The following is an 11079-nucleotide window of genomic DNA, read 5'->3' on the forward strand; positions in this document are numbered from 1 at the left end:
TTAATCTGAAAAGATGGTGTTTATTCACTGAAAAGTATGAACATCTGTAGCGCATCAGGTAGAATAATAGTGAACAGTATTTTACTTTGCATCCATGTTTTCCTGGTTGAAAACTATCAACTGTCCTGGGGTCCGTTTCACAAAGCAGGTTCAACAAACTCTGAGTTACGAGGTTCCTCATTCTGATCATGTTTTACACTATAAAATAAGGAGGAGCTGGCCCTAAGCAGAATATTCTTTTTTAAGCCTATTCATATGTCAGGTTCAAATACCTACAATTTCATAAAGAAGAGAGAGAGAGACGTTATAGGACTTTTAACTCATGAGGAGAGCCTTCACAGCTTCTTCCTGATCAACTCTGACCATCTCCTCACGCCTCCTCTATTTTATTCAGAAGTGGGTGTGTACAACAACTCTCAACTGAGAGGAAAGGGGGTGTCACGTTTCAGGCTGCATTCCTAACAAGGAATTTACGACCTTAACACAAATGAACAAGGCACACTTTTCTTACAACTCTTGATCGATACAAAAACAGAGTATATATGGGATCACAAAACAATACATGTATTTACAACTCAACATCATACAAATATTTATTTGTCTTTTATGTCTTTTTTTTCTTAAAATTCTGATGGTGCCGCTCAAAAAGATAATTGTCTGTAAATGCAAAAACATCTATGATGGTCTGATAATCATCTCAGACGAATATTTATTTCTCTGCGCAGTAATGCTGCTCCTTCATCCACGGGATCGTTGTCTAAAGGACATGTTGGTGAAAAAAGTCGCCTCCTGCTGTGCCTGATGGACTTCTAGAAGTAGAAGAACTCGCTCTGCTGACTGAATGAATGAGGAAATCAAATGGCTGAAAGAGGGCGGAGACAGAGATAAACTCCAGGTTTCTTGAATAAAACCTGGTCCCGACCAGGTTAGGTTCAGAGAGTCTGTTACTACGGTAACTGACCGTGAGGTTAAGTTACCTCTCTTTGTGAAACAGGCTAGAGTTACCCCTCTTTCTCAGGGTTGAGTTACCTTGAAAAGAAAAGGAAAGAATGACATGAAATAATGTAAAATTTAAAATATTTATGAATATAAAAAGACAGTTATTCAAAGATTATGAAATAAAAAGAAAATTGAAAAGAGAAGAATAAAATGTAATATAATTAAATAAAATTTGAAATCTGAAAATAAAAGACAAACTGATGCAGGGATAGAACAAAGAAATAAAAATCATGACGAGAAAAAGGAACGAAATGAAAACAAATCAAAAGGAAATAAACTGAAATGTATTAAAATGAAGACGATCTGACAACAAAATATTAAAATGCATCAACTTAAAAATCAGCAAATAGTCAGACTAAATAAAGATAAATACAAATAAAAAGCCAGTAAAAACTTCTACTATCATTGTATGGATGTATTTACAGTAGATGTTATCATTAATATTGTTTCTAAATGTCATGGGGAGACTGTTTAGACTTTTAAGACAAAAAGGTTTTTTCCAGCCATCACACGCGCCCATGATGCACAGCGGTGGGTATTTAAAGCAAAAACTATTTCATTAGTATACTATGACAAAATGAATAAGAAATAAAAACAGAAAACAAACTCTTTGCCACTATCCTGGTGAAGTTATTTCATGTTAAATCCTGTCAACTTGTTTAGGTTTCTGCTCCATCACATGTGTGGACCTCTGCTCTGATCCATGCAGCCGAGTTTTTACCTGGTCCACCATCACAGTCTCACTGCAGCCCCCCAAGACTTACGGGGAGCTCATCAGAGCAAAGAATACAAAGACCATCAGAGACAGCACTTCAAATGTGACCATGTGAGCTGAGAAAGCTTCAGGTAACATTGTTGAACTACTGACACCTAGTGGTCAGAGCTGGAGATAGCAGTCATCTCACTGGAACTTCAAACTGCATCTGTATACATTGTGTAATACGAGCGTTCTGCTGGGAAGAAGTCAGAAATGCTTCTTCCTGCAGTAATAAAACCATTTCTGTTCATCCAGCAAAGCTTCCAGATACTAATAGAAACAGTTTTTAATCTTTTTTTTCTCACAGATTCTTGTTATTGTGGCACATTACAACTTTCAGAGGAAATGAGTTCTGAACTGTGGCTTTTAAAGTCTGAAGTTTGGCCCAGAAGAGGCTCTCTCTGTCCGTTCAGACGCAGCGAGTGCGTTGCAGCCATTTCATGTTGGGAATTCTTCCTGCTCCTGGTGATCCTGCTGATGTTTAGACAGAGCAGATGCTGAGACGAACACTGCAGCACACCGGTAACAGTGGAACAGTTCATATTCAGGGTGGGAGGGCTTCTGAGCAGCGGGCCGACTGGTGTCGCGGCCGAGCTGCTCCTCAGTGTGAAAGCGCTCGTGAAGCGTGCGCTGACCTGCTGATGGGAAGCTTTTCTCACAGTGTCCACAGCTGAAGGATTTCTGTCTGCGCTGGATTGTTTGCGGTCTTCTGAGGTCCGCTGCAGTGGTGAATGATGAGCCACCCTGCTGACAGCAGTCCTGTTCACCACTGGGACGGTGCCCACAGGGCTCAGAACTGGCTCCATCTGAGCCGCTCTGCTTCTGAAACAACAAAGACACAAAGACAGGGAAGGTCAGGGTCTCCTGCTGCTTTTTACAATGAACATACCGGCTCTGAACTCAACCAATACCACCAAAGAAGAAGACAGAAATCTGCCAATGTTGTAGGAAACTGAAAGCTAAGAGTTTGATTTCAGTCTAATATCTGGAGGTTAAAACTAGAAGTTGGGAGCATTCAGTTAGAAAACAGATCACAGTTTGATGCCTGATGAAGTCAAATTCCTTCTTAGCACAAAGAACAAATACTTTCCACAATTCTTCTGAGGAAATGTCCTGATTTCTGCACTTTGGGCCGTGTTTACTTTACTGATTTAGCTAAATGAAAACAAACTGTGGTGCTTCTGCTCTGTTAGTGCCAATAATCTGGCATCGAAATCCTAAACCAAACCAAACAAGCAAACAGAGACCGCTTGAAGAAGTGTTTTAGTCGGGATCGAGATATGAAAGGTCCAAAGACGTCCAGGAGTTTAGAAACATCTCTAGGATGCGCTGGGATGCATCATCAGTGATCTTCCTGGGGTCATAGTTAGCTCCGACATGATCACCCGCTTGGTGGCATCTGAGTGAATAAGCAAGTCTGTCTGTCTCGTCTTGTCTGGGTGATGTGTTCAGGGACCTTGAACTGTTTTCCAAGGTCCACTTTCAGCTGCCAATCTGAGGCTGTGGACAGCCAACATGCATTTGTTTGCGGGCAGGATGGGGGCTTCTCTCCAGCCCTGAGAAAGGGGATGGGATTCTTCCTGGGGCGGTGTCTGCTAGAGAGAGTAGCTGAGGTGACTGCTTCTGCAGCTGCCTTCAGCACCTGGGCCATTTGTTTGTGGGCGGGAATGGGGCAAACATACAGAACAGATTCTTGATTTTAGACGTCAGTGAGTTCTAAACCTAGGAGCTGTGTTGCTCATTAGAGGTCAGCATAGGCATCAGAACCACATATTATCTTGATTTGTGTCTGTCCAGTTGCTGGATGTGGTCACTGAGTCCATTTGTAGTGCCATCAACAACAGGAAACTCTTCAAACCATCATCGCACCAGATAACATTCATTAGAACAGGAGAACATCCCAGCTCCTGGCAGAATACCCAAGCAGATGCGGGTGGACCTGGGGAAGCAGCTCAGATTTACTAAAGACATCAGAGAAAAGGCTTAGACTGGACGTTATGCTTTTTGCAAAAACATCTAAACAGGTGGTCCTGGAGGATGGGGTTTAACTTGAAAGACCCAAAACCCTGTATGACCCAAGGTACTATCACTGATGATGTATACAAGAGTATCAAGAGATGCACGTTACAACCATGATAACCATTCCTTGCCAGGGAATTCCAGCATTAGGATGGTGGATGACCATGAATAAACCAGGATCAACTGGAGGGAAAGCTGACAGATGCATCCGGGTCGGAAGGGGCAGCAACTCAACCTGCAGCTTTTGTGTGGGAGGACGCAAACCTGCATTAAAAACTCCCAAAGAAACATAACCAGAAGAGAGGCCAAGAGGAGATGAAATTGAGCACCCCGAAAGACAGATAAGCAGGCAACAAGCCATGCGATCACACAAATTACATCAAAACAACCTAATGTACCGTATTTTGCGCACTATAGAGCGCACTGGGTTATGAGGCGCACTGTCAATGAATGGTCTATTTTCGATCTTTTTTCATATATAAAGCGCACCGGCCTATAAGGCGCATTAAGCGAAACAAAACAGTCAGATAAGTCAGTCAGTCAAACTTTATTAAACCTTTTCACAATAACTCCCAACCTTGCTCAGTTGTAACATGTAAAAAAAAGTCTGATACCGCTAAATCAAACCGTAGCGTATTCACAATAACTCTCAAAATTGTTCAGTTATAACACGTATAATTGAACACAATGCACACACTTTTTCAGTTCATTCCTCGTCCACAAATCCCTCAAATTCATCATCTTCAGTGTCCGAGTTAAACAGTTGGGCGATTACAGCATCCAGCATGCCCGGATCCATCTCGTCATTATCAGAGTCGTGTCGTTGCTGTTACCTGGCAGTTCAGTGACGATTCCGGCTTTCGTGAAAGCTCGGACCACAGATGAGACTGATACCTTAGCCCAGGCATCCACCATCCATTGGCAGATAGTAGCGTAAGTCGCCCCGCGCTGTCTCCCTCCCTTGGTGAATGTGAGTTTGCCTTCTGTCATCCACTGCTCCCACGATTAATTAATATTGAATTCTCTTGCAGCTGCTCTATTCCCATGTTCTACTGCGTGACTGATAGCCTTTAGTTTGAAGTCCGCGTCGTAAGCGTGTCTCTTGAAAGGTGCCATTTTTGGGTCCTTATACACACACACTGTAATATTATGGTGAAGCACAATATATAATACTCCGCTACCGCTACGCTCATGACTACTGTAGCCGTAATGCTGCGGTGCGGCTTTGTAGTTTACCAAAGTCTTACTAAAACATTTTGACAGAGCGCCGTGTATCACACAAAATCACTTCGAGGTCAGTAAGCACAACAAGAATTAATCCATATATAAAGCGCTCCGGGTTATAAGGAACACTTTTGTTTTTTGAGAAAATTATAGGCTTTTAAGTGCGCCTTATAGTGCGGAAAATATGGTATGTGGCAAGATCTCCAAACACTCCCATAGGCCTGAAATCCACCTGGCTGAGATGAAACTGCAGGGAAAGGTGACATGAGGAGCCATGCCGGGAATCTCGCCAGAAAAGCAAGAACCCCCAAGCCCTGAAAGCTCAAGCAACAGGTGCTTTAAAACACCAGCCATGGTTAAAGGGGCTTCCAGGAGGCAAAGGGAAGGAAGGGCACAAATCTGATGATCTGGATGGTATTCTGGAAGTTACCAAGAAGGACATGGCAGACAGAAAACTCCAGGGAACGACAAACACGACTGTCAGAATTGCCACAAAAAGGTTTGGTTTGGTAGAGGAGGGTTCAAAAGACAGAATTCCAAGAACAAATCCTCCAGTTGAAACAACAACTGCTTTTGAGGAAATAGCTCAAGTGGAAGGTGGAAAGATGAGAAATCCGAACTACAAGGCATCCTGAGGAATAAACACGGTATTAGACGGGCCCGGAACACCTCACCAGATGCCCCAGGAGGCATCCTAACCAGATGCCCCAGGAGGCATCCTAACCAGATGCCCCAGGAGGCATCCTAACCAGATGCCCCAGGAGGCATCCCAACCAGATTCCCGAGCCACCTCATCTGACTCCTCTCGATGCGGAGGAGCAGCGGTTCTACTCCGAGCCCCTCCCGGATGACCGAGCTTCTCACCCTATCTCTAAGGGAGAGCCCAGACACCCTGCGGAGGAAACTCATCTCGGCCGCTTGTATTCGCGATCTCGTTCTTTCGGTCTCTACGCAAAGCTCGTGACCGACTTACTGCCGGCAATGCGGACCAAACTCTGACACCGGTCATACAGAGACCGAACAGCCCATATCAGTACCCCCAAATAGACCTTACCAGGGAGGATGGGGATAGAATTCAGAAAAAAAAGACTTGTGGGATGTGGTCCAGAATATACAAGAGCTGGACCAATTTTTTCTTTGACATGACCTCGGATAAGCGGATGAAAATGAATAGATGGTTTGGATTGGCTATTTATGCCCCCTAACAAATCAATTAGTGGTTTTATTTAGACTACACAGCTGTTTGGTCCCAACATGTTGAATTCTCTCCACCCAGTATCTGATAATGCTCTTCCTTTCACAATATAACATGACATTACTTATACTGTTGATTCCCTTTGGTTCTGATTTCACCGAACATTAAAATGACATTGAACACTTCTGACATGCTGTTTAAGGAGAAACAACTATCTGAATATGTTAGGATTAAAAAACTCCAACATCGCTGTCCTTCTCCAATGGGAGGCTCTTGCCTTCTTGCTCAGTTAAATCCTAAACTGATCAGGAGATTGGAAAATAAGGGTTTGATGTACATACCTCACAGTGATTCTTCTTGGATCGTCTCTTTCTGCCGTGGCTTTGTTGGTGACTCTGAAAGCCACGTGGAGTCGTTACATTTTCATCACACTGGGAATCACTGCATGCTTGTGCTCCATTGCAGACAAGCTGATGTGTTTTTAAGGCAGAGAAGTAACCAAAGGACTTCCCACACTGTCCACAACCAAAAGGTTTAACTCCACTGTGGATACGTTGATGTCTTATTAAGGCACTTTTCTGAGTAAAAGCCTTCCCACACTGTCCACAACCAAAAGGTTTAACTCCACTGTGGATATGTTGATGTGTCATTAAACCACTTTTATCAGTAAAAGCCTTCCCACATTGTCCACAACTGAAAGGTTTAACTCCACTGTGGATACGTTGATGTGTTATTAAGCCACTTTTCTGAGTAAAAGCCTTCCCACACTGTCCACAAATGAAAGGTTTAACTCCACTGTGGATACGTTGATGTGTTATTAAGCCACTTTTATCAGTAAAAGCCTTCCCACATTGTCCACAACTGAAAGGTTTAACTCCACTGTGGATACGTTGATGTGTGATTAAGCCACTTTTCTCAGTAAAAGCCTTCCCACATTGTCCACAACTGAAAGGTTTAACTCCACTGTGGATACGTTGATGTGTGATTAAGCCACTTTTATCAGTAAAAGCCTTCCCACACTGTCCACAACTGAAAGGTTTAACTCCACTGTGGATACGTTGATGTGTTATTAAGGCACTTTTATCAGTAAAAGCCTTCCCACACTGTCCACAAATGAAAGGTTTAACTCCACTGTGGATACGTTGATGTCTTATTAAGTCACTTTTCTGAGTAAAAGCCTTCCCACACTGTCCACAACTGAAAGGTTTAACTCCACTGTGGATACGTTGATGTGTTATTAAGGCACTTTTATGAGTAAAAGCCTTCCCACACTGTCCACAAATGAAAGGTTTAACTCCACTGTGGATACGTTGATGTGTTATTAAGGTACTTTTATCAGTAAAAGCCTTCCCACACTGTCCACAACTGAAAGGTTTAACTCCACTGTGGATATGTTGATGCGTTATTAAATGATGTTTCCAAGTAAAAGCCTTCCCACACTGTCCACAACGGAAAGGTTCAACTGCACTGTGGATACGTTGATGTGTTATTAAGGCACTTTTATCAGTAAAAGCCTTCCCACACTGTCCACAAATAAAAGGTTTAACTCCACTGTGGATATGTTGATGTGTTATTAAGGCACTTTTCCGACTAAAAGCCTTCCCACACTGTCCACAACTGAAAGGTTTAACTCCACTGTGGATACGTTGATGTGTTATTAAGGAACTTTTCCGACTAAAAGCCTTCCCACACTGTCCACAACTGAAAGGTTTAACTCCACTGTGGATACGTTGATGTGTTATTAAGTTACTTTTCTTAGTAAAAGCCTTTCCACACTGTCCACAACTGAAAGGTTTAACTCCACTGTGGATACGTTGATGTGTTATTAAGGCACTTTTATGGGTAAAAGCCTTCCCACACTGTCCACAACTGAAAGGTTTAACTCCACTGTGGATATGTTGATGCGTTATTAAGGCACTTTTATCAGTAAAAGCCTTCCCACACTGTCCACAACTGAAAGGTTCAACTCCACTGTGGATATGTTGATGTGTTAATAAGGCACTTTTATCAATAAAAGCATTCTCACACTGTCCAAAACTGAAAGGTTTAACTCCATTGTGGATATGTTGATGCGTTATTAAGGCACTTTCATCAGTAAAAGCATTCCCACACTGTCCAAAACTGAAAGGTTTAACTCCATTGTGCATATGTTGATGCGTTATTAAATGATGTTTCCAAGTAAAAGCCTTCCCACACTGTCCACAACTGAAAGGTTTAACTCCATTGTGGATACGTTGGTGTGATATTAATTCATTTTTCTGATTAAAAGACTTCCCACACTCGTCACAGCTGTGTGGTTTATCTCTGTTTGCTGTTGTTGACAGAGCTTCATCATTATCCTGAAGGCAGTTAGGTTCCACTGTATTTGGACTTTTAAACTCCTAAAGAGACCAAAAAAAAAGAGATCATGAAGAACAAAGTTTATATGTATTTAGCACCTCAATAACATGAGCCAACTCCTTCTCACTGCTATTAGATAGAAACACCTCTATAATAACAGATCTATGACACAAAATGACTGAAACTGACCAGACAAACATGGAAATATCCTGAGTTCATGAATCTTTGGTAATATCTTTATATAGATTATTAACTGATCCTGTAACAGAGTCAAACTGAATACTGAATTAATTTGTAGTTACACAGTGGGATACTGCACATATCTCCATTCAGATCTGCCATCAGGAGGACTCTGATGGAACCTACAACACTGAGGCAGGTAAATAACCTGTTAAATATTGAGAACTGAAGATCATCCCATCAGAAACAGGGATATTAGAGCATCATGGGTTCATCCTCAACTCCGAAACCTAAACATTCTCCCTCTTCAGAGGTCTGTAGCACTAACACAGGTGACCGATATGTAATCGACCAGAATACATTTTTGGGAACTATATCATAATGAAACCATCTCACCTCTTCTGAAGAAGCCATTTTCCATCTGTAGTGGTTGAGTTGAGAAAACAAAATGTCTGCCAACGTCCCTCCTTTGTCATCTGTTTATCCCGCCGAGCACCTGTAGCATCAGATATTCATTAGCCCCCATCATTGTTTCATGTCCATCAGCCAAAACAGTATGTTTGACAAAGACAGTCTGGGAGAGGACCTTTAAGTTCAAGATCCTTTGGGACAGATAAGATAAAGTGAAAAAGCACACTCTCCTTATTTTAAGGATAAAGTACATAAATCCATTACATTCCACTCAGTGGAGGTCAGGTTGTGGAAGGAACATGTCCAGTTGGGACCTCATATATTATCAAATGACCAGTCCACTCCCTTTATTGAGCTGTTAGCGTTCCCCTGATGGACACGCAGTTCTCCATATAACACTGGTGTTAAGATCTACTGGTGAAACTAGAGTATCTGAGAAAGAAGTTTCATAGGCGTCGTTTTTGGGGATCAAAGGTCAAAGAAGCAGCAAATAAACAAAGTTAGTCCTTAGAATCATAAAAGTCCTCTTTCTGAACCGTAACAACACAACAATCTCGTGTCAAATTAACTTTAGCCTGAAAAAAGTTATACTTTAAAGGAGACATGGCATGAAATTTTCACTTTAAGGTTGTTTAACATTAATATGAGTTCCTCTAGCCTGCCTGCGGTCCCCCAGTGGCTAAAAATGACGATAGACCTAAACCATGCACTGGAAATTATTCTCCGCTGTTGGTAATGTGACCATGCAGATGGCCTGATCGGGAAAGCCGCCGCTTATGACGTAGCGCCTCATATGACGTGGAGGTTGCTTCCCCCCAGAGCCAATAAACTGCCTTTCCCCTCCCACAGCTCGTTGGCCAGCTCATTGCTCTGTACATGGATGTAAAAAATCTGTTTAGAGCTCCTGCATCATAACCTCTAAAGAGCCAGTGGACAGATTTAGTTTTTTATGGGAAAGTGACGACAGAACCGAAGAGATTTGTGTATGTGTGCGCCAAACATTTCACCGACAAATGTTTCCAGAACTTGGGCCAAGCTGGCCTTGCCGAACGTCTGAAAGTGAACCCTGGATCAGTACCAACTCTCTTTGGCCCAACTACAGACCTCGGACAAGTAAGTAATTTAATGCTCTATAATTGTGTTGCTTGCCTGTATGTACAGTATAGTTACATAGCTTGTTACCACAAGAAAGGGTCTGTATCGTTAGCTATGCAGCTAATAGCCTCAGGTATGCGTGTGTCATGTTAGCAAGCTCTTATTAAGATCAAGATCCGATTTATCTCTGCCAACTGGGCTGTTGGAGGTGTTTGCATGCCCATGAGATGGTTAGCTCTCTCATTTTAGACCAAAACCCCCGACTTAAAGCTTCCTGAAGAAGAATGAATCCGCAAATTCAGTGCATTTCATCAGGATAATGATTCATTCATGGTTCCAGAGTCAAAACGGTCAGTCTGTCTGTCGTTAGCTCTGTAGCTAATAGCTCAGTCACTGTCGCTAATGTAACGGTGAATAGCATGAGGTATGCGAGTGGACACCTCATTTACTGTAACGCGAGTGTTGTGTACTTATTTGTTGTTTTGATAGCCGTCCTGCTGTTGGTGTTATGGCGCGCAGATATCTGCTTTTCCCCTGATTGAAATGACTCGCGCTACGTGCATCTTTGCAAACCAGAGCAATCTTTGCCCCGCCTTTCTCCTCCTAATTTGCATTTAAAGCTGCAGACCCTAAACAGCTCGTTCTGAGGATCCTAAGGAAAGCTCATTTTTGGGACTGGCTGTAATTCTGCACCAAGGCAGAATTTTGGGGAAAAAAACTCAGATACAGTATTAGGGGACCACTAAAGCCTATAAAAATATATAAAAGCCTCCATTTATTTTCATGCCATGGCACCTTTAAACTATGACAAATTCTTATTTTGACAATTATTAACTGATATTTCAGATTCATCAGTTCT

At 42.3% G+C, this 11079-nt stretch overlaps 1 protein-coding gene across 1 annotated transcript; it reads right to left on the reverse strand.

Annotated features, from left to right (window-relative positions):
* Window positions 1–1369: 1369 nt before the first annotated feature.
* On the reverse strand, window positions 1370–9128 carry LOC142384922 (uncharacterized). Its single transcript, XM_075471229.1, has 4 exons — window positions 9111–9128; window positions 8381–8575; window positions 6536–7372; window positions 1370–2578 (listed from the first exon to the last, which is right to left on the reverse strand). The coding sequence occupies exons 1-4, from the start codon at window positions 9126–9128 to the stop codon at window positions 2195–2197; spliced, it is 1434 nt and encodes a 477-aa protein (XP_075327344.1). The 3' UTR covers window positions 1370–2194.
* Between the last annotated feature and the right edge of the window lie 1951 nt (window positions 9129–11079).

The sequence above is a fragment of the Odontesthes bonariensis genome, chromosome 7 (genome assembly GCF_027942865.1).
Source record: "Odontesthes bonariensis isolate fOdoBon6 chromosome 7, fOdoBon6.hap1, whole genome shotgun sequence".
Classification (NCBI taxonomy): Eukaryota; Metazoa; Chordata; class Actinopteri; order Atheriniformes; family Atherinopsidae; genus Odontesthes; species Odontesthes bonariensis.

Bases quoted from the DNA above. Each gene is read 5' to 3' on its own strand.
- LOC142384922 (XM_075471229.1), bottom strand. The intron at 7,373-8,380 runs GCTTTTACTTGG...CAGTGTGGGAAG, and splicing joins GTTGTGGACAGTGTGGGAAG to GCTTTTACTCAGAAAAGTGA. The intron at 2,579-6,535 runs GTATGTACATCA...TTGTTGTTTCAG, and splicing joins CCAAGAAGAATCACTGTGAG to AAGCAGAGCGGCTCAGATGG.